Source organism: Carcharhinus amblyrhynchos, chromosome 12, assembly GCF_965287045.1.
Source record: "Carcharhinus amblyrhynchos chromosome 12, sCarAmb.v2.hapA, whole genome shotgun sequence".
NCBI lineage: Eukaryota > Metazoa > Chordata > Chondrichthyes > Carcharhiniformes > Carcharhinidae > Carcharhinus > Carcharhinus amblyrhynchos.
The window spans coordinates 65,097,543-65,120,352 of NC_137335.1; the positions used below are offsets into that span (position 1 = coordinate 65,097,543).

Sequence of the window (22,810 nt, forward strand, 5' to 3'; positions counted from 1 at the left end):
GCACCAGGAGGAAACTCAGGCAGACCCGGGGAGAACGTGCAGACTCCACACAGACAATGGCCCAAGCTAGGAATTGAATTCTAATCCCTGGTGCTGTGAGGCAGCAGTACTAACCACGAGATACAGTTTCTTGAGCTTCTTTAGAACTACATAGGAGGCCAAGGGCAGAGAAGTCAGAGGCATGAAATAGTAAAAGGTAGGAATTCACATGTGGGAGTAATTTCTCGGCACCCTAATAATAACCACACTGGAGGACTGAGTATGCAGGAAGAAATAACGAGAGCTTGTGTAAAAGGTATGGTGAAAGTCATGGGCGATTTTAATCTATATGTCGATTGGGCAAATCAGATTGGCAAAGGTAGCCTGGAAGATGAGTTCACAGTGTGTTTTTAGGACATTTCTTAGAGAGCACATGCTAAAGCCAACCTGAGAGCAGGCTATACAACATATGGCGATGTGTAATGAGACAGAATTAATTAATTACTTTGTTGTAAAGATGTCCCTTGGCAGCAGTGGTCATGACATGATTGAATTTTGCATTTAGTTTGAGGGAGAGAGGGTGAGCCTAAGGCAAGTATTTTGAACTTAAAGTACTAATAAAGATTTAAGCGTTTGTACTATCTTTAATTGTTTGCATGTCTAGAAGTGACACTCATGGTGTTTAGGTGAAACAATGTTCATTTATCTGGGGTGCAAGGTTGGAGGAGCTGGACTGATTGGGACATAAATATTGAAATTGCCATTTTTAAAATATTTAACTTAATTTGAATTTAACTTTATTTTCTTTTACTTCATTTTAGCTGCTTAATATTAGCATCTGTTTTAAGTTTTATATTTAGTAATTAACTGTGAGCTGTGGTGTGAGGTGGTAATAGGTAATTAATTGATTATAAATGAGTTGTAATTAACTGATCTCTAGCTTGTTTTTTTTCCTGGAGCAGTTGGGCAATCAGATGAATTTATTACTGTGTAAATTTGAATTGAGTATTGCGAACCCAATCTTAAACTGCAAGAAGCCAATGGGGTGTGACAGATGAGGAACATGATGGAGTTTAGCCTCAGTGGGGCTGTTGCACACATGCTTTTCTTTCTCCGAATTAATACTTGTGTGAAGTGAATATGATTCTTAGACAGTTTGATATTGGGGATAGCATTTGCAGCCCATCCTTGTGGTGTGTGTCTAATACAATTTGTGGGTAATTATGGGCAATAAATTGAACAGCGGAAACTCTATGCTCGAGCAGTAATTTGCTGCATTATAGCCTCAGAAAGAATGAAGAATTTCTGGTAGATGCCCTCCAGAATGTGGTGAGCTAAGAGACAGTGCAGATAGTTTAGGAAATTGATAATGTAGGAAGAAAAGTAGTTTGCCATCTATAGTAGAGGGAGACATGCTTCACAGGTGTAGGGAACCTCCAAATTACTGAAACTATCCAATAGACATTTCATGCTGGTTTAAGATGGGCTATAAGAGAAACTCAGAGGAAGGTAGTTCTAAGCCACAAGTGCAATTTTATGAGCTTTATTTTCATTTTTCCTTTCTTCACCTCTTTCTTTGCATTTTTTTGTAACTTTTTAAATGTCTGCCAATTTCCACCTTTTCTTGCGTTTGTGTAAATCTTTTCTTTGGCTGGATGTTGTATCTTGTGTTGTTTGTTGACCATGGTTACTTGCTTGCACATGTGGAACCTTTGCCTTTTTAGTGTATATATTGGTTTTGTATCATATCAAATACATCTTAGAATGCTTCCCACTGTTTATTGGTAGGGTTACCCATTAATGAGTTATTTTCAGGCCAGTTTATGCTAATCAATTCACTTGCCATACTGTAACAGCTTGCTTTTGACTCCCCTCTTCTCCTTCTCAAACCTAATCAACTGCAGGTTGGGTAACTGAATGGAGATTCTTGGCAAAACAGTCTGCAAGCATGACTCTCAACTTCTGCTCGCTTGCTACTTAAACTCTCAGTTCGACTATCACTCTGAGTTCTCTGTCCTTGGCCTCCTATGTTGTTCTAATCAAGCTCAAGAAACTGTATCTTGTCTTTCAATTAGGCACTCTGCAATCAGCTGGCACAATGAATGGTGAGTGCTGCTCTTTCACTGCTGACCACAAAATCTGGATGTGGGTATGCCGGCACTGGACTGGCGTAAACACAGTAAAAAGTCTGACAACACCAGGTTTTAGTCCAACCGATTTACAGCAGGTGTAAGGATTCGCATTCTAATCAGTAATCTCTAAACTGTCTGTGCTTTATATGCTCTGTCTGAGGCCAGAACTCTCCATTCACCTGACGAAGGGGCTAACCCCGAAAGCTTGTGAGTCTATTATCAAATAAATTGGCTGGACTAAAACCTGGTGTGGTCAGACTTTTTACAAAATCTGGCCCAGTGATACCCTTGAAGTTTAGCTTGATTCTGAAGAGCCCTTGACTGCATTAGCTTGGGTGTTCAGACCCTCTTCAAAGTCTTTATTTCCTTTACTATAATATGCACTGATTCAAACAATATAACCTATAAAACCTGTTATATACCTGTTTTCCAAAGGCTTTTTAACAAGTGGTTTTTGCATCATTGCTGATTAATCTTTAGTGATCCCAAATTCTTCTCTCAATCTACAAACTTTAGTGGGTACCCAATGCACATACTTTGTTTTTCATAAACGCAAATGCATGACTGCACTTATTTAATTTGAAGGAAATCCATCGCAGATAAATTCATTTCAAGATGCCAGAGCAATGATGGATGATTCCTTCCTTGAAAAACATAAATAAATCAATTAAGTTTTGATGACAGTTTGGCTGTTTTCATTGCTTTTCAAATTACCAGATTTATTGAAATAACTGACCCCATGATGAAATTTGAACCATTGAATTTGCTACTCAGGTGCCATAGCCACAAGAGGACTGACTACCTGTTTATGACTTGAAAATGGGGACTGATTTATGTTTTTGCATTCTGGTCCAGCTATTCCCCCATGTTTTAAACCTGCATTACATTTGGTTTTGATTCTCCTCATGGAAGATAGACTACAGGTTATTAAGATTACTCTCCTACCAGCAAGGAGGAGGACACTGGAGAAATCGAGTCCAGTGGTGACAAAACCTTAGCTAAGGGTTTCAGTAGCCAGAATGGGCATGTACTATTATGAGGACAGGATATACCACAGGATGATTGCAAGTTAATTATAAATAAGGTAGGCCTTTCAGCTCATCTTAATCCATCATGGAAAACCCCACCAATCACCAGTTATAGCATCGTTTTTTTCTTAAATGATTACGAGGATTTTGCTTGCTTTCTGCTATCTGTAAGCTCATCTTGCATGTTGTTGGCTTTTATGTGAAGAAGAATTTCTTGTTATTAGTCTTGAAATTGTTTTTTGCTAATTTGAACCTGTTTTCTGGTTCTACTCCCATTGCTTAAGTTAAAATTAGATTCTGTGTTAACCTTTTCTTGGTCATTTGTTGGGAAACTCCTTTTTCAAGTTCAAAATCTATCCAGTCTTTCCTTAAACTCAGACTCATGACATAGGGGCTCAATCTTGCAGCTTATCTCTTCACTGCCTCCAGCACCTGAATGTCTTTCTTTGTGACCAAAACCAGAGACTGTCTTCCAGATGCAGTCTAACCAGAGCAAAATCAATTAAATGAGTTCAGACAAATGTCTTGGGCATAGATTAGAATAGTTAATGTGGCAGAAGGTTCAACGGAATGCCAGGTCACTTACTGAATTCCCTCCCAAAACAAGCCTTGCACATTATCTCATTAATGCATGGCTAACATCTGATGTCCCAAAGCTCCCTTGCACTTTTTTCAAGAAGTGTCTTAAAATATTTTATGCCCACATTTGTGCACATCGGAGTCCATTGTTCCCTCAATGCCCCACTGAAGTCCAACCAGAATTATTGTACAAGACTCTGAATTTGAATGTATGAACTTCTGAGTCAAATGTCAGAGTGGCAGCAATGCAGGGAAGTGGATAGATGAGATTTTGTTGATCTTGTTTACTGAGCACAGTATTAGAAACACTAAGTTAAACATTCTTATGTCAGAAAGGGGGTTGAAACTTACAGTTAAAAATGTTAATGCTGAGCATATCTAACTTTCTTCTCTTGTTTGGTCAAAGCTTCTCCCAGTAATGAATTACCAGCCAGTCAGCAAAATGAAATGCTATTTCCCCATTCCTGAGATGCTGCAGAATCGATGGACACGCGTTTCTTTCTTGAAGTGTTAATATACCACTTGTTTTCCCTTTGTTAATTCAATTCCTGTTGCTTTAACTCTATAGTTTTCTGCTCTTAGACTTAAGATGAGTAACAAATAATTGATTCAAATTTGAATGCACACTAGGGGCTGTTGTTTTAGGCCCTAATGGGTGAGTACTGAATTTCATGATTCCCTGGCTCTATCCTGTCCCCAGGCCACTTTTCCAGTGGCGGGATGGAGGAACAGTCGGATTGCCTACGAGTGGCATGTTGCCGATTTGACTGATTTTCCCAGTAAGTCTCCAGGCGTGAAGGTGGCAGGGAAGCTCCCTGTGGATGGCCTCCCGCCAGCATACCAAAGGAGTGGGTGGGCAGCACTCCAGGCAGGTGTAAAGGCCCTTCCAGCCTACCTGGCTACAGTTGTAACCACAGGCCAACCTGTGAAGGGCCTTGTCGAAGTGGTAAGGTTGCCAACTCTTTTTAAGCATTAAGTGTAAGAAAGTAGAAGAGAGGATGTTCTATGTTGTGGTACCTTCTCTCTCGCAGGAAATGGCATCCTGCTTCCGAGCTGATGAGCTCACCTTCAGGCCACCAGCTGGCTAATTTGTGGAAAAATTACAGATGAATGACTGTTCCTTACACAATACAGGCTTCTGACTTCCATTTAAACCTGATGGTGTGGTCTTGAGCTCGCAGTGAAATCGTGCCCTGAGTTCTACAACGCGGTAAATGATTTGAGTGTCATTCCTGGCGGGGCCCATCTTTTCCTGCTGGAGATGAAAACATCATATTGCATGTCTTTAAAGCTGTGTAAAGCAGCACAGCTATCTTATTTCGCATTCATAATGTGTTCCAAGAAAACAGTGTGATAAATAAAAACATGTTAAATGAAAACCACCTTCCCCTGCAAAAATATAAGGGTTGGCCATGTTCCTGAACATGTTAAAAACCCAATTTCTGCCTTGAACCTAACTGGTCCAAAAATCCTCTTAGTAACTCTTAACTTGCTAAGTATTATTAATTTACTATTAATTGTTTGATTTAGTTCCTGCTTGTCCCTTCTCTCTCCTACCCTCTTATTTAACACCTTCTCTCCTATCCCTCTCCCATTCCCTCCCTCTTACTTGCTGTCCCTCTCGCTCCCTCATTCACTTCTTTCCTATTGCCATCCCTGTTCTGGCCGAGGCCTTAGGAAAGGGATGGAAAGCTGGGCTGTGGGTGGGAAACAGTAAAGGATTCGGGAGTGGAGCGGTGATCAAGAGGCTCAGTGAGTGGGAGAGGGAAGCAAAGGGTGGGGAGAGGCTATAAGTGAAACAAGTATTTGCTTTATAGGAGGACAAACTAAGCATGTACAGCAACTGTCCTGAAACTAAAATGGATGCAGTGCTATTTGGGGAAATTCCTTAATTTACTGTTAAAGTGAAAGTGCGCTATTAGAATGTGCTTTAAATGGATGATACCTGAAGCAACCAATGGGTTAACATGTCTTAGCAGCCTCAAACGTGATGGCTGTGTCATAATCAATAGCTTGAATTAGTTTGCTGCAAATAATGTGAGGAAAGGATATTTTGAAATCTTGTATAATGCTGCTGGCCAGTGGCAATCTTGTATTGTCAGGGAGATGTTACAAAGGTTAATCTTGCGTTGTACCTGGAAACATTGCCCATTATCAGCAGAGGTTTTCATTGCTTCCAATTATTTCAAAGCCAGTTTGAAAATTTTACGAATCATCCAACCATTCCAATTGTTCTTTCCAACTGATGATTTCAAAAGTGAGAATTTTCAGATTTCATTAACATTTAAAATCGCGACAGATCAACACTGACACATCACTTTTTCCCCCTTATGATGGAAATTCTTTTGAATGTTTGTATTTTGTTCCAGGTTGTTCTTGAAATACTTTTTTTAATTGCAACTGTAGATGTTCTGTTGAACTAGCATAAAAACAACAAAACTTTCCTTCCATGATCAATGGTCTCTTCAATCTCAACCTTTTTACCATGAATCCCTTTGAATCTAATGTTGTTCTGCATTTTCCAGAACTTAAGTCAGATTCTGTGGCTAGTTTGAAATCAAAATTACCCATTTCTGTTTTAACAAGGGGTGGTGATGGCCCAGTGGTATCCTTCCTAGACTATGATTCCTGAAACACAGCTAATGTTCTGGGGACCGAGGTTCGAATACTGCCCACGGCAGATGGTGGAACTTGAATTCAATAAAAATATCTGGAATTAAGAATCTACTGATAACGATGAAACGATTGTTGGAAGAACCCATTCGGTTCACTAATGTCCTTTAGGGAAGGAAATCTGTCACCTTACCTGGTCTGGTCTACATGTGACTCCAGAGCCACAGCAATGTGGTTGACTCTCAACTGCCCTCCATGGACAACTAGGGATGGGTAATAAATGCTGGGCCCAGCCAGCGACACCCATGTCCCATGAATGAATTTAAAAAAAAAGCAGTGGGCCACTTCTCAAAGAGTGTCTACATTTTGGATACCTTCAGCATTTCATCGGTCTGAAAAATCTGCACCTTGCTTTTCGATGGAAACACCAAGCGAGTTCTGCCAGATATTTTACTTTAAAGTGAAAGCACAAAAGTGCAGAAATACTCAGTGGGTTGGACAGCACCTGTGGAGAGGAACAAAATTGCCGGTTCGGGTCATGAGGCTGAATATTTCCAGTATTGTGTGTTTTCGTTTCAGATTAAGAAGTCTCATGACTCCAGGTTTAAGTCCAACCAGTTTATTTGATTGTAATCCCACAAGCTTTTGGAAACGCTGTACCTTCGTCAGGTGTGTGAAAGGAACCTTGGACTTACAGTTGGACTTTAACCTGGTATTGTGAGACTTCTTACTGTGTTTACCCCAGTAGAACACCAGCATCTCTACTTCGTTTCAGGTAGCAGTTCACGTGCAGGATTTTCCAGTTTGGGGCAAGCATGACTGGAAAATCCTGTCCAATGTGTCTACAGCATGATTTAATTGGCAATCTCATGAGCTTTTAGGTTTATTAAGATGTTGATGAAAATCATTTGTTTTTCAATCCTTACAAGGTAACATATACTTACCATTGCAAGCAAAGGCAAACGTGGAAGGCAAATGGTTTTGTAACAATTTGATTCATATACTATATGATCATACTGGTGATTAGTAAATCTAGATTATGCTGTGTCTAAATAGATACATATATTCTAAGAATGTTTTAAATTTGATTTTTATGAGCATAAAACAGAATCAAGGTCTCCTTCACTGTCAGTGTTGATAAGCCTGCCAATAAAGACAACATGCAATTAACTAGGCAGCCAGGTGGAGGGGAAGAGGGTTGGAAGAACACCACACAGGGGTGGGGGGGAAAAGAGCAAATTGTTCAGCTTGGCAAGGTTGAAATTCCAAATTCTTTTAAAACTACACAAGTCCTGTGATATAAGAATTAAATAAATGAGCCTATTAACAGTGTTGTATCCTTTACTCTCTGAGGATATCAGCCTCAAACTGAACTGATATATTTGCTGTGTATGTGTTAAAATAAAAGACTTGGGTGTAATATTTTCAAATTTTTTGAAATATATTTAGTCCAGAAATCAAAAGCTATGTTATTGTAATACCCCACGAATTCTTTGGAAAAATACTACAAATGCCAGATAGTGATGTTTGCTGTGAAGTAATAGTGATTGGTGGGATTTGGTATCATCAGATCAAACGTTATAAAATTAGTAATCATCTTTATCATGAACTGCTCTTGAGGTACTACAGTACTTCCAAGCTCAAATAATATCAGAAAAACTTTCACATGAAAAGAGACACTAGCAATAATCAGGAATTACAATTTTTCCCCCCAGTTTTTCTTCCTCCTCTGGAGACTCGTGACTCTTTCTGGGTACCAGGTTGGCTACTATATCGGTATCTCTGTGTCTTGCTTTGAATTCTTGCCCCCAAAACCATTCTTCATAGAATCCCTATAGTGCAGAAGAAAGCCATTAGGCCCATTGGGTCCGAAAGAACATCCTAACCATATGTGAGTCTAGATAATAGCACAGATTATTCTGACATGACATTTCCTGATCATGTCTTTGCTTGACATTTGCATGATAGCATATTCCAACAGAGCTATATTAAAGTGATTGGAGTTGGAATTCATATTTTTAGCTTGTGTAGGTGAAGATTGAGAAAATGATCTCAACTAAAAAGCAACTGTTTAGAATGGGTTATGTCTTTAGTCTCTGGGTCAGTGTACACTGGACGTACGACCAGATGAACCCTGTGGAAGTTCTGATGCGTTGGCCTCCATGGGAATTGCCTGGGAAATTTAATCTTCTGATGGGCAGTTCCCCTTCTGCCCGAGACCCTGTGCTAATGTCTCTGGCTCTGAGACTTCGGACAGTTTCATGGGACTTTCCTGCATAGTTACCTAGGAAATGTTAGATAGGAAAAACCTAATCTTACTCCTGGGTAACTTCCAGAATTGACTCCCTTGCAATTCATCACATGGATCTCATACCCTGACTATCCCCCTTGAATCCCCCTGACTAGCCCTCCTGAACTCCAACTCGCTGTACCCCTACCAACTACCGTGTGACTACCCCTCCTGGCCTCCTGACTATTCTCTCCCCCCCCCCCACCTTCCCAAATACCCAACACTCACCTGCCACCTCACCAACCCTACCATGTCTTCCACCCGACCCACTCATCTTGCTCACCTAACTGTCCTTCAACCCTATCCATTCACTCATTCATCCACTCACCCATTCACTAGCATTCAGTTAATCATCCATTCACAAGCATTCACACTTTAAGTTTTCTATATGGTAGCTAAGTGCCTCCCCTGACTCTCCCACCCCTCCCTGACTACAGTGTTTCAGCACTGTTCCCTGATGGCCTCAGCGCTCTGCAGTTCAGAGAAAGCTGGGCTTGGAAGACCCAGCAAGAAATGAGAAGCAGCATCAAGGCAGGGGAAAGTTTGAATGGAGTGGCAATCCAAAGATGATTATTGCTTCTCAGAAGATCTGGGCCCATGAGCAAGTATTTAGTAAATTATGAAATGTTTGGTTATTCTCCAGTTGAGTGGATGAGTAGAAACTACTCAAGTTTCACCATCAGAATTTACAATGCCATCTGCACTGGCCACAGTGAATCCTGCACATTTTAGAATCTGTTTTCTTGAATTTATTCCTAAGCATTTATAATATTTATTAACATATAATATTAAAACTAAATAATGGAGCCTATACATTATGTAAAGATATGTCTTGTAAATAAAAAATACTTAGTTTTGAACTCCTCATTCATTTTTATTAATGAGTTATGCTCAGAAAAAGGTGTGGAATCTTCAATCGGAGCAATCTATTAATAGCATTTCCATTTCTCAGGCTTGTCTCTCGAGCGACAGGCTTCATCTGTTACCTCACGGGTTCGTCTGTCTGAACGAGAGGAAGAGATAATCTCATGTTTTGAGAAAGCTGGTGACATTACTCTGGTCTATTTACAAGAAGTAGAGCGGGTAAGCAAAACCCTTTCAACTTAAAGCTTTGCCTTAAATTAGAAAAAAGTAGGAGTGAGGGGAAGAAGTCTGAGATGTTTTAGGAAATTGGATAGCAGTAGATTTGCATATTTTCTTGGTCCTTTGGGACTTAGCATTGAATTTACGTCAGAGTGAGTTGGAAGGCTTTTTTTCTAGAAAAAGCCTTTGACATGAAGTCACCCCTTGAATGCTCTGGAGTACTACTGCAGCAGACATCCTGGGATCTGTTAATAACAGAGAATAAAAGAACAACTCATTATTAATATCTTCAATACTTTAGTGTTGATTTGCCTATCCAGTACATATTCTGTGCCTGCCACCTCGCGTTTTGGATGTGGAGCTGGAACAGGATGTTTTGTTTTCTCCCAGTACCCAAATCCTTTCCCCCCTCCTCTCTTAATGGTGATGACTGTTCCTGGTGTACAGCTCCATGGATGTCAGCAGCCCTCTAACATGGCTAGTTGTGAACAGAGAGACTAGGGAGATCTATTGGAGGAACGAGAGCGTGTTCATGGCCCACCAGATCCTGTTCTCACTGATGTTTACATTATGCATTTTGAGTAGTTGCTGGATAGCAATCAGGAGCAAGATTAGTTGATGTGTTATTTTCTGTGCCCTCTTTTATAGTTTGTTAACATTGCTACTGCCTCATGTTTTGACTTCAACTAATGCAGCACGGACAAACCTGGAGCAAATCCAAGCCCTTCCTGGTTTGCATGGCTCTGTGTGATGTAGTTTTTGTCCACTGATCCACCAAAGAACTTGATCGGAATCTATAAGTTTAAACAATGAACCTGGAGTAGAGCTTTGTCTAGATTAAATAGTTTTATAACATTACATAAAAATCTCTCCTGAATTTTTGCAGTAACCTCATTGCAGTGTTAATGTGAGCCTACCTGTGACACTAATAAATAAAGTTTATTACAGTGTCTCAAAATGATTTACACAAACTGCATTTAAAGTTCATTGACTTTTATTATATTGGCAAATATGACAACAATTTTACACTAGCGATATGAGCACAAGCGGCAATGAGAAGAATGATAATTAAATGGTTGTCTAATTTGGGGAAGAGATGCTGCCTAATACATTGGGAGAATCCTTTGTTCTTTGAATAAACACCGCAAACTGTTTAATATCATTTGGATCCTTGGTGGTCCACTTTGGTAGGAAGAATGGTAGGAAGGACTATTACTTACGTGGCGAAAAACTGCAGCAGGCGACGGTGCAGAGGGACCTCGGGGTCCTTGTGCATGAGTCGCAAAAACCCAGCTTGCAGGTGCAGCAGGTGGTCAGGAAGGCGAATGGGATGCTGGCCTTCATAGCGAGGGGAATTGAATATAAAAGTAGGGAGGTCTTGCTGCAGCTGTATAGGGCATTGGTGAGGCCGCAGCTGGAGTACTGTGTGCAGTTTTGGGCGCCGCACCTGCGCAAGGATATTTTGGCCCTGGAGGGAGTACAGAGGAGGTTTACTAGGCTGATACCGGAGTTGAGGGGATTGAGCTATGAGGAGAGGCTGAATAAACTAGGCTTGTACTCGTTAGAGTTTAGAAGAATGAGGGGAGATCTCATTGAGACGTATAAGATGATGAATGGGATGGATAGGATAGAGGTGGAGAGACTCTTCCCGCTCAAAAAAGACAATAGGACTAGGGGGCACAGCCTCAAGATAAAGGGGAGGCGGTTTAGAACGGAGTTGAGGAGGAACTTCTTCACTCAAAGGGTGGTGAATCTCTGGAATTCTCTGCCCGTTGAAGTGGTGGAGGCTGCCTCGCTAAATATTTTTAAGAAGCAGGTTGATGGGTTCTTGATAAGAGAGGGGATTAAGGGTTATGGGGAGAGGGCGGGAAAGTGGAACTGAGCCACAACAGATCAGCCATGATCTTATTGAATGGCGGGGCAGGCTCGAAGGGCCAGATGGCCTACTCCTGCTCCTATTTCTTATGTTCTTATGTTCTTAAAAGTCTAATAGAACTTATATAATGAAACTTGTTTTCACTGAGATTATACTGAAAATACAGAGATAAAGTTAAAGAGATGCTGCATTTCTTCTGCTGATGAAGAGCCTTCTATCTATTATTTTACATTCTTCCCCTCATTTAATGTGTTTATGTTCTCCTGGTTACTGTCATTCTTTCTCTTTTCTTCTCCTCTTTTGAAATGCTGCGTATAATTCATACTTTTCAATGGAAAAGATTTAAAAAAATCCACCATCTGTAAATATTTGCTAATCTATTGATGAAAGAGAACAACTAGGCAGTCTAAGTTGATTTCCCCTTCCCTTTTCTGCAATTCCGCTTTGTTTATTTACCCAGGTCTCAGAAGCAAAAAGGGAATATGCTAAAGGCAGCGTGCCAGCAGACACTTGGGGTTTCTGTTTTTTTTAATGTACACTTAGAGAAAGAAAGTGGGAACATTTTAGTGCAGCAGTAGCTTAAGCCACTGCTCTACAACATTCTCACTGATGGTGAATTTCGGAATTTATTGTTTCGGAAAACTGTCATGTGTTGCCAGCAGCCCCACCCTCCTCTCCCCTTCCCCCTCTCCATTGGTAGCTAAATAAATTTTTCACCAGTACATTATTCATCCCATTGGTGAGAACAATTATTAAGGTATGAGATTAATTTATTCCAAAATAGGAATCACATAGAGACAAAACTCTTCAAAAGAAATATGAATTTCACAGTGACCAACATAAAGAATTGCACAACAGGATTTCACCGCTTAAGAGTTTTACTGTGACAAGAAATCTAAAATCATCATTGATTAAACATTACCTATTAGGCAACTAATACCTTTCCTGTTGACTCCTTAAAACCCAATGCCATGTTTATACATTACACCGCACTCCAGAATTTAAGTAGGTGAGATTTTATGGAGCCTGTAAGAACAGGAAATATTTCAAGTACAGTGACTGAATTAGGTGCGATCTGTAATTCCAATTTCCCAGTGACAGAATGAGATGCAGACGTAAGTCAGCAGTGTGTTTATAGAATGTTGGGTCTCGTGCTGTCCTTTGGTGGGTTTGGTACTTATAAAGTATTTGCATTGCAATGAATACTCATTAGTGTTAAAAAAAATCCTACCTTCAAGATAGTCAGTGGTATACAAGAATCTTATGGTATCTGGTTCACATTCATTTATAGGTGGGGTGCACCAGTTGGCTTTGTGCAGTTGTGTCTGAGTTCAGCTATTTTCCTTGTTTAGTTCTGAGCACAAGGGAGCAGAGAAGGAGAAAGGCAACTTGCATTGAAGTGAAATGTGGGTGTAGATCGAAAAGTTGGGGCACAGATGCATCGAAGAGGGATCCAAGGGAGGACGGACGGTGGTATCAAGGGAATGGAGGAATGAAGTGGAAAAATCCTTAGTGTGATGGAGAGGGTGGTGTTGTGGGAGGGATTGTGCAGTGGAGGGGACAGTCAGTCAAGATAAGAAAACGAGAGCTCGAAAGATGGGGTCACAATTAGATCCATCTCAGGCTGGTGGCTAGCAAAGTTCTCACAGGGCTTTGAGTTCGCTTATAATATGCATAGAACAGAGGGCCAATTGAATCTGCCAGTTTAGCAGTGTTCTACAGTGGCGAGTCTGCCACTGGGCATTAATATCAACATTCAATAAAGAGTGAACAAAAAAACACTACATTCTTCTACAATTAACAAACTGTCCCAAACTTCCCTGCAGTCATCAGTGCATGCAACCATAAGGCATGTCAGTACGTTTAGATCTTTGATCAAGTTAGTCAGAACAAATAACATTGATGCACACATATAAAGGGAAACCAATATGACGTGAAATTTAAATTAAAAAAAACACCTGTGTGCTCTGTAAGTCTGATAATGGTAATAGAGTTGGGCAGGAAAGTTTTGGCTATAATTCAGAGTCTCCTGGTTTGACCAGGAGTCTGTTTTATAGCCTACCATGAATTGTCAGCTGATGATAGGGCTCACCACTGAAAAGCTTTCCCCAACATGTCATTACATGTCATTACATGTCACCTGTGCATGCCGCCAGCACTTTAAAATTTAATTGTAATCATGTAGGAAATGGAGAGAAACCAAAAAAGTAGAAGTGGTGCACACTTGGGGTTCTATTGATGAGAACGCTGATATAATTCTACACGTAGTCAACTCCCTGCCCAACCATGATGAATCTTAGTGTTCCTTTTAAAACATTCCTCTTACTGAATTTTCTGAGTATTCTGAAGCGGACTCCTAGTAACAAGTCACCATTTGAAGGCACGTTGGTCTTTTATTCTCCACAAGCTTTGTTTCTTCGAATCGGAAATTTGTTCTCATCAACACTGCCAAGTGGTTAACCCCGAAAACAGTTCTTTAAGTCTGTCTTGCATAGCAGCACCTGTTGTGGGTCTTCTTCCCCCAAATTGCTCTGACTGACTCTTGAGAGTCTGTATGCAGCAAGGCCACAAAGGCCTCCTCCTGTTTCTTAAGATGTTAAAACTTGCACTTCCAATAAAATTTGAGTTTCTGACTCCATAACAAGAAAGTCATTATGTTTTTGTCTTAGACTATTTTATAGGAGGTCACATCCCCCTCTCCAAACTGGTTGATTTTACCTTAAATTGAAGGAGACAGTTTAAAACATAATCATATTATAAAGTCCAGGGTCCATAATAAGATGCTGGCAGGAAGGGAAAGCTTTAGTTTATATCAATCAGTCACTCTCAGTTGAACCTCAGGTAGGCTTGCCTGTGGCTTAGTTCTCCATGATAGGACCTTTAGTGGTGAGTAAGTCTGTAATGCTTTATTAGACTGGATGGCTGGACCATCACATTGGCATACTACAAACATAGGTCCTCCAATCATGTTGAAACCTGACGCCCATTACAAAGCTGCTGCTGATGTAACTGATGATGAGAGTTGAGTAAACAGATGCTGGGAAATATTACCTGCTTAGTTTTAAAATGTACTTTTATCAGATGACAAGAGTTCAGTGTAAAACTGCATATAATGGTCAACAGACTGTACTCTTTCATTTATCTTACCTCGTTTTGTTTCTCATTTGCTTCCTGAAGACCATGATCAGCACTCAGCCTAGAGCTACCAAAGGGAATGTGCTTGTTCAGGAGATGGAGCTCACTTACTTTCTTGAAGCTGCATTGCAAAGTGCTTATGTGCATTACTTCAAAAAAGGGTAAGCAATTCAGAAAATTTGAGTCTAACGCAAAATCAACTTAGAGCTTTAAAATCCTATTCTGTTGCAGTTTGTTTTGGGGAACCACTTGTACACATTTGAAAAAAAGAAACTGAGTTGTAAACTGTAGAAACATTTAAAGACTTCACATGTTTGGGAATGCAACATTGCCATAGGCTGGCAAAAAATATTTATGCTATTAACCTCCCCCCTTGACCAACCAATGAGTTGGCTTCATGTTTTTAAAAGTCCTGGGAAGAAAACGGGAGGGATTTGTCGAAAACTAAAATGAAATGTCATTGGTAGCACAACTATATGTGCCTAGCCTGCAAAAGCCATTTTCTTCCAAATAAAATGTGACCTTGGCTTCCACTAACATTTTCTAACCGTAGGGGTGCTATTAGCAAGGTTGGGGGGAGTGCGGGGTCGTTGGAAATGGTAACATTTCCAGTAAGAACTTACTGAACATGTTTTTAAACATGAATCAATAATATACACACTATCATGCTCCTTACCTTGATTCAGACAGGAAACTGGCTATTAGGGACAGGTGCTCCGGTTTCCTCCCACAGTCCAAAGCTGTGCAGGTTAGGTTGATTGGCCATAAATTGCCCTGTAGAATACAGGGGAGACTAGCAGTGTAAATACGTGGGGTTACGCGGATAGGGCTTGGCTGGGATTGTTGTCAGTGCGGGCATGATGGGCCAAATGGCATCCTTCTGCACTGTCAGGATTCTGTGATTCTATGAATGGTGGTCATGATATGGAGATGCCAGCGTTGGACTGGGGTAAACACAGTAAGAAATCTCACAACACTGGGTTAAAGTCCAACAGGTTTATTTGGTAGCAAACGCCACTAGCTTTCGGAGCGCTGCTCCTTCATCAGGTGAGTGGGGAGTTCTGATCACAAGCAGGACATTGAAAGGCACACACTCAGTTTATAGAATACTGATTAGAATGCGAGTCTTTACAGCTAATCGAGTCTTAAAGGTGCAGACAATGTGAGTGGAGATAGCATTAAGCATAGGTTAAAGAGATGTGTACTGTCCCCAGACAGGACAATAAGTGCAATGTTGCAAGCCCAGGCATGAATGGTGCCAGGGACCCAAGATTTCAGTTATACAGTGATTAGAGATGCTGGGTTTGTTGTCTTCAGAGCAGAGGAAGTAAAGGTGAGATTTACAAATGGTGTAGATCAAGGAGAATCTATTCCATACGAATATGTAAAATAGGAATGAGAGAAAATCATTCTGAGCCTTCTCTACTATTCAATATCATGGCTGATATTGGGCTTAAGTTTTCCCTCATTTCACCCCATTCTCCATATCCTCAATTCCTTTAATCTATTCAATGATGGCAAATCCCCTGGGGTCAAAAATTCCAGAGGTTCGCAATGCTCTTTCGTCATCTCAGACCTATATGATCAGCCCCTAATGCTGAAACTGTGCCTCCTTGTTCTAGATTCCTAAGCCAAGGGAAATAACATCTGATTATAAACCCTGTGAAGCCACTTCAGAATCTTGAATGTTTTAATTCAAATTTAATTAAATGAAATAACCTCTCATTCTTCTAAACTCCAGAGAACACAGACCCAAGTTACTCAGCCTGTTAGAATAGGGTAGCTGCCTTATGCCAAGGACCAATGTAGTGAAGATGTGCTTTCTCCTGTGAAGAAAAGCTCAATATTTATTCAGTGCTGCCTCAATCCCCTCATTTGCCTATGAGAATTTCTCCTCCCTCTTGCTCCTAAGGGGCCAATGTTTACTTTAGCTATTCTCTTCCTTATTAAATACTTGTAAAAGCTCTTTCAGTCTATTTTTATATTTCTGGCTAGTTTACTCTCATATATATTCCAGTTCTCTTTCTTTATCAACTTTTTGGTGGCCCTTTGCTGGTTCCTAAAACGCATCCAATCCTCAAACTCACTATTAGCCTTTGCAAATTTATAAGCTGCTTCTTTTAATCTCATACTATTCTTAAACTCTGGTGTAGAAGCGTCAATAACCAAAGGGCATAGATTTAAGATAATTGGCAGTAAGCTAAGAATTAAGAAATTATATGAGAATTTTTTTAATGCAGTGGATTTTTACACTCTGGAATGTATGACTTGCTAGGATGGTGGAAGTGGATGCAACAGTAATTTTCTAAGGGAATTGGATAAGTACTTAAAGGGGAAAAAAAATTACGGGGGGCTATGAGGAAAGAGCAGGGAAGTGAAACTAATTGGATATCAAAGAGCCAGTGTATCCTTTTCTGTCTCATTTTATGATTCTATTATTCCAATTGTGCTAATGTACCTGAAATATGCACAGGACTTGTGTATTCCCAGAGGGAATATGCAAAAGGCCAAAAGGCTAGTAGATAAACATGACATTTGGTTTTACACTAGTGTCCTAAATATTTTATTGGGTGAGGGGATGATTGAATATAACTTCGCTTTAGCTTACTTAATTACATAGTTAAACAAGCTATCAGTAAATGGTCTCTCAAATGGTGTAAGTGGTGTCTGTTGTGCATCATATATTGACAGTTTGAAGAAACACTCAGACTGGTTTATGGAGAGTGTAAAGGAGTTGAGTGATGTGCTGAAGGGGTAGATCAGGAACTGACTTCTGCCCTGTAGCCTTTTCCTGCTCCTACATGCACTTGTGTTCTTGTGTAGATGTTTATTTAAGACAACAAATTCACTATGTAGATCACACAGTAACTCAGAGCTGAGTTCATTTGGACTGGGTCAGCACCTCAGGAATGGGAATTTCACAGGAGTGTGCTCAGCATTAATTAGCTGGCGAACACTCATCATTCACAGTGAGGATACCTTTTAAGTTACGTGGCACTACCACCATGCTAAATGGGATACATCTCCAACAGACTTGCTAACTCAACACTGGGCATCCATGAGGCACAGTGAACCATCAACAGCAGTAGAATTATACTGGACCACAATCTGTAACCTCATGTCCTGCATATCCCCCACTCTCTCGATACTATCAAGCTGGGAGATCAACTTTGGTTCAATGGAATATGCAGGATGGCATGCCAAGAACAGCAGGCATATTGGAAAATGAGGTGCTAACCTAATGAAGCTACAATAGACGACTTTTATGCCAAGCAGGGAAAACAGCATGAGATAGATGGAGCTAAGCGATCCTGGAACCAACAAATTAGATTTAAGCTCTGCAGTCCTGCCATATCCAGTTATCAATGATGGTGGACAATTAAACAACCAACTGGAGGTGGGGGCTCCACAAATATCCCCATCCTCCTTAATGGGGGAACCCAACACATCAATGCATTTGCAACAATCTTCAATCAGGAGCGTCAAATGGATGATCTTTGCCTCCTCCTGAGGTCCCCAGCATCACAGATGCCAATCTTCAACTAATTCAGTTCACTCCATGTGATACCAAGAAACGGCTGAAGGCATTGGCTGCTGCAAAGACTATGGGCCTGGACAGAATTCTGGCAATAGTTGCATTCCAGAAAATGCTGTACTCTTAGCCAAGCTGTTCTGAGCACCTATCTGTAAATGTATTGCCCAGGAATGTTATATCCACAAAAAGCAAGATAGATCAAACCTGGACAATTACTGGCCCATCAGCCTACGCTGAATCATCAGGGGTCATCAATAGTGCTATCAAACAGCAGTTGTTTAGCAGTAACCTGCTCACTGATGCACAGTTTGGATTCTGCCAAAGCCACTCAGCTCCTGACCTCATTACAGCCTTGGTTTGAACATGGACAAAAGACATAAACGTCAGAGGAGAGGTGAAACTGACTACCTGTGACATCAAGGAGCCCGAGCAAAACTGGTGTTGGTGGGAATCAGAGGGAAAGCTCTCTGCTGGTTGTGCGAGTCATAACTAGCACAGAGGAAAATGAATGTCATTATTGGAGGTTGATTACCTTTGTCCCAGAACATCACTGCATGAGTTTGTCGTGGTATTCTCCTAGGCCCAACCAACTTCAACTGCTTCACCAATGACAGAGCGCTTGTTGATCTATCTAATAGGAGGCAGAGAGTGGGGGTCAATGGGTGCTATTCGGATTGGCGGATGGTGACTAGTGGAGTGCCCCAGGGGTCGGTGCTGGGGCCTCAGCTTTTTACCATTTATATAGATGATCTGGAGGAGGGAACCGAGTGTAGAGTGTCGAAATTTGCTGATGACACCAAGATTGGGGGAACGGCAAATTGTGCGGAGGGTGTGGAGAGTCTGCAGAAGGATCTGGATAGGCTGGGCGAATGGGCCAGGAAATGGCAAATGGAATTTAATGTTGGCAAGTGTGAGGTGGTCCACTTTGGTAGGAAAAATGGTAGGAAGGACTATTACTTACGAGGCGAAAAACTGCAGCAGGCGACGGTGCAGAGGGACCTCGGGGTCCTTGTGCATGAGTCGCAAAAACCCAGCTTGCAGGTGCAGCAGGTGGTCAGGAAGGCGAATGGGATGCTGGCCTTCATAGCGAGGGGGATTGAATATAAAAGTAGGGAGGTCTTGCTGCAGCTGTATAGGGCATTGGTGAGGCCGCAACTGGAGTACTGTGTGCATTTTTGGGCGCCGCACCTGCGCAAGGATATTTTGGCCTTGGAGGGAGTGCAGAGGAGGTTTACTAGGCTGATAACGGAGTTGAGGGGGTTGAGCTATGAGGAAAGGCTGAATAAACTGGGCTTGTACTCGTTAGAGTTTAGAAGAATGAGGGGAGATCTCATTGAGATGTATAAGATGATGAATGGGATGGATAGGATAGAGGTGGAAAGACTCTTCCCGCTCAAAAAAGACAATAGGACTAGGAGGCACAGCCTCAAGATAAAAGGGGGGCGGTTTAGAACGGAGTTGAGGAGGAACTTCTTCACTCAAAGGGTGGTGAATCTCTGGAATTCTCTGCCCGTTGAAGTGGTGGAGGCTGCCTCGCTAAATATTTTTAAGACGCGGGTTGATGGGTTTTTGATAGGAGAGGGGATTAAGGGTTATGGGGAGAGGGCGGGAAAGTGGAACTGAGCAGCGACAGATCAGCCATGATCTTATTGAATGGCGGGGCAGGCTCGAAGGGCTGGATGGCCTACTCCTGCTCCTATTTCTTATGTTCTTATGTTCTTAATACTGGGAGCCATGAACACACAAGCTTCTTATTGTTGTGTTCTCTACCTGAAGGCTGGTCTGACCCACAATGTCAGGATCTCCACCGTAGGTAGAGCAAAGAGACAGAACCCAAATCCACCCCAGCCAGAATGGGAATTGAACCCTGTGCTGTCGGCACCAATCTGATCCACACTTGCCACCCAGACCCCTCCAAGGAATCCATGCTGCTGTGGCAACAGAAACTTTTATATCCACTACCTGTGGAACCATAGATAGTGATGGGAGAGGCTCCAAACTGTTTCTATCGTATGACTGACCAGGAATCTCTCCCACTCCTATTGTCTGTCATTGGTACATGTTCGAAGAGCAGCTTGGAGGCACAGTGGTTAGCACTGCTGTCTCACAGGGCCAGGGATCCAGATTCAATTCCCAGCCAGGTCAATGTCTGTGTGGAGTTTGCGCATTCTCCTGTGTCTTGTGGGTTTCTTCTGGCTGCTCCAGTTTCCTCCCACAGTCCAAAGATGTGCAAGTTAGGTCCATTGGCCATGTTAAATTGCCTTTTAGTATCAGGGGGACTAGATAGGGTCAATGTATGAAGATAAGGCAAGGGTGGGATTGTGGTCAGTGCAGACATGATGGGCCGAATGGCTTTGCAAAAAGTGGAGAGGCTCTGGGCAGTGAGAAAGCAAATTACTCTCTACAGAATTCCTAGGCTGCTTGTAGCCAGTGTTTATACAGCTGGTCCAGTTCAGTTGCTGATCAATGGTAGCCCCCCCATGATGTTGATGGTGGGAGATTCAGCAATAGTAGTGCCATCCTTCTGTACTGTAGTGATTCTATGATTCTGTGACCTTCCCTCCATCATAGAAGTGGGGATATTCGCTGCTGATGATTGCACAATGTTCAGCACTATTTGTGACTCTGTGCAGCATAACCTGGACATCATGATAAGTGGCAAGTAACACTTGTGCCACACAAAGCCAGGCAAAGACCGTGTCCAACAAAAGGCAAACCAACAATATCCCCTTGACATTCCATAACACTACCATTGCTGAATCTCCCACCATCAACATCATGGGGGGGCTACCATTGATCAGCAACTGAACTGGACCAGCTGTATAAACACTGGCTACAAACAGGTCAGCCTGTGAATTCTGTGGAGAGTAATTTGCTTTCTCACTGCCCAGAGCCTCTCCACTTTTTGCAAAGCACAAGTCAGGAGTATGATGGAATACTCTCCAATTGCCTGAATGAGTTCAGCTCCAACAACGTTCAAGAAACCTGACACCCACTTATTTGGCACCATATCCACTCCCTCTGCAACCAACACAGTGGTACCGTGCGTACCATCTACAAGATGGCCTATCGAGTCTGCTCTGCCTTCTCAATCCCATTCTCCCACTTTTTTTCCACAAGTCCTCATCCCCTTACCATCAAGATCCTATCTATCTCTATCTTAAATACACTCAATGGCCTGATCTCTACAGCCTTCTGTGGCAATGAATTCAAACACTCTACATGGACTGCAGCAGTTCAAGAAGGCAGTTCACCATCACCTTCTCGAGGGCAGTTGGGTCTGGGCAGTATAAATGCTGATCTAATTACTGAGTCCTATAACCTGTGAAATAATAACAAATAACTGTGCCTTTCACTAACTTTTAATGATTATTGAAAGGTGTGGAAGTAAAGAAAGGACTTGCATTTCTGAAGTGTCTTTCACAACATTGGAATGTCCCAAAGTCCATTATAGGTAATGAATTATCTTTAAGTTATTACTGCTGTAATGTAGGGAAACGATTCTTCAGAATTATCGCAGCAATGCATCTCTTGTGTTTTTTTTCACAGGGACATAGTCAAGGGAGTAAAACGAATTCGGGAAACTTTAAGAGCTATGGAAACGAGAGCCACACAGAATTTCAGAATGGTGAGACTGAATAAAAAACATTTTTCAAAGTTTTTAATTCTGGAGCGACTGAACGTATTCAGCACATTCTTTAGTAAGATAAGCAAGAGCCAAGACTGCATCTCCACACTGACCGATATTCCATTTCAACTCTCCACAGCAACTGGCTAGCTTCGAACAATGTGCACCATTCCTCATGCAATGTTTCATATAGCAGTATTATGTCAACTAATTTATGTCATACAAACCTTTTGGTACGTGGTTGATGATGCATAGTGCAGCCTGAAGCTGAATGTCATAATGTTGTATGTCTGGTTATGCCCATGACGTGGAGCAATAATTCTTCAATAATGTTTATGAAATCTTGTATTAGCTACAAGTTGACATAATAGATTTTGATCAGGCAGTCTCAACTGCAGGAGGTTATGAGTGTCAGAGCAATTAGCCATTAGTGTGAAGAGTTTCAAATGGGTATTACAGACTTTTCTAATTTCAGTGGCATTTCATAAGAACATAAGAAATAGGAGCTGGAGTAGGCCATCTAGCCCTTCGAGCCTGCCCCGCCATTCAATAAGATCATGGCTGATCTGTCGTGTCTCAGTTCCACTTTCCCGCCCTCTCCCCATAACCCTTAATCCCCTTGCCTATCAAAAACCTATCAACCCATTTCACATGGCCTCGTGCTTGTTTACAGAACCAGTATCTTCATCCTACTTATATAGTTTGCAATTTCTGAAAGGCTTGGTGGCAGTGGATTCGGTTAAAATCATTCATTGTGCAAATAGTGACATGTTAGAGCTTGACATTTGAGTTGATGCACTCTTCTTTTGATTGGATGCTAGAGATGTAACAGTAAAGTGGGGTTAATTTTATATACTGCCAAAGGGGTGTTGATGTGATCAGTATTGTCAATGTATTTGCAGCTTTTCCATATTCTCCTGGATATCTTTTAA

The 22,810-nt window shown here is 41.4% G+C and overlaps 1 protein-coding gene across 1 annotated transcript in view; it reads left to right on the top strand.

Moving 5' to 3' along the window:
• The window catches only part of LOC145351047 (tetratricopeptide repeat protein 7A-like), a 252,791-nt gene that overhangs the window by 19,354 nt on the left and 210,627 nt on the right, over nucleotides 1–22,810 (top strand). Inside the window, exons 4-6 of the mRNA XM_080200649.1 lie at nucleotides 9,574–9,704; nucleotides 14,758–14,876; nucleotides 21,800–21,878. Coding sequence (XP_080056775.1) covers nucleotides 9,574–9,704; nucleotides 14,758–14,876; nucleotides 21,800–21,878 — 329 coding nt within the window. The remainder of the gene's footprint in view (nucleotides 1–9,573; nucleotides 9,705–14,757; nucleotides 14,877–21,799; nucleotides 21,879–22,810) is intronic.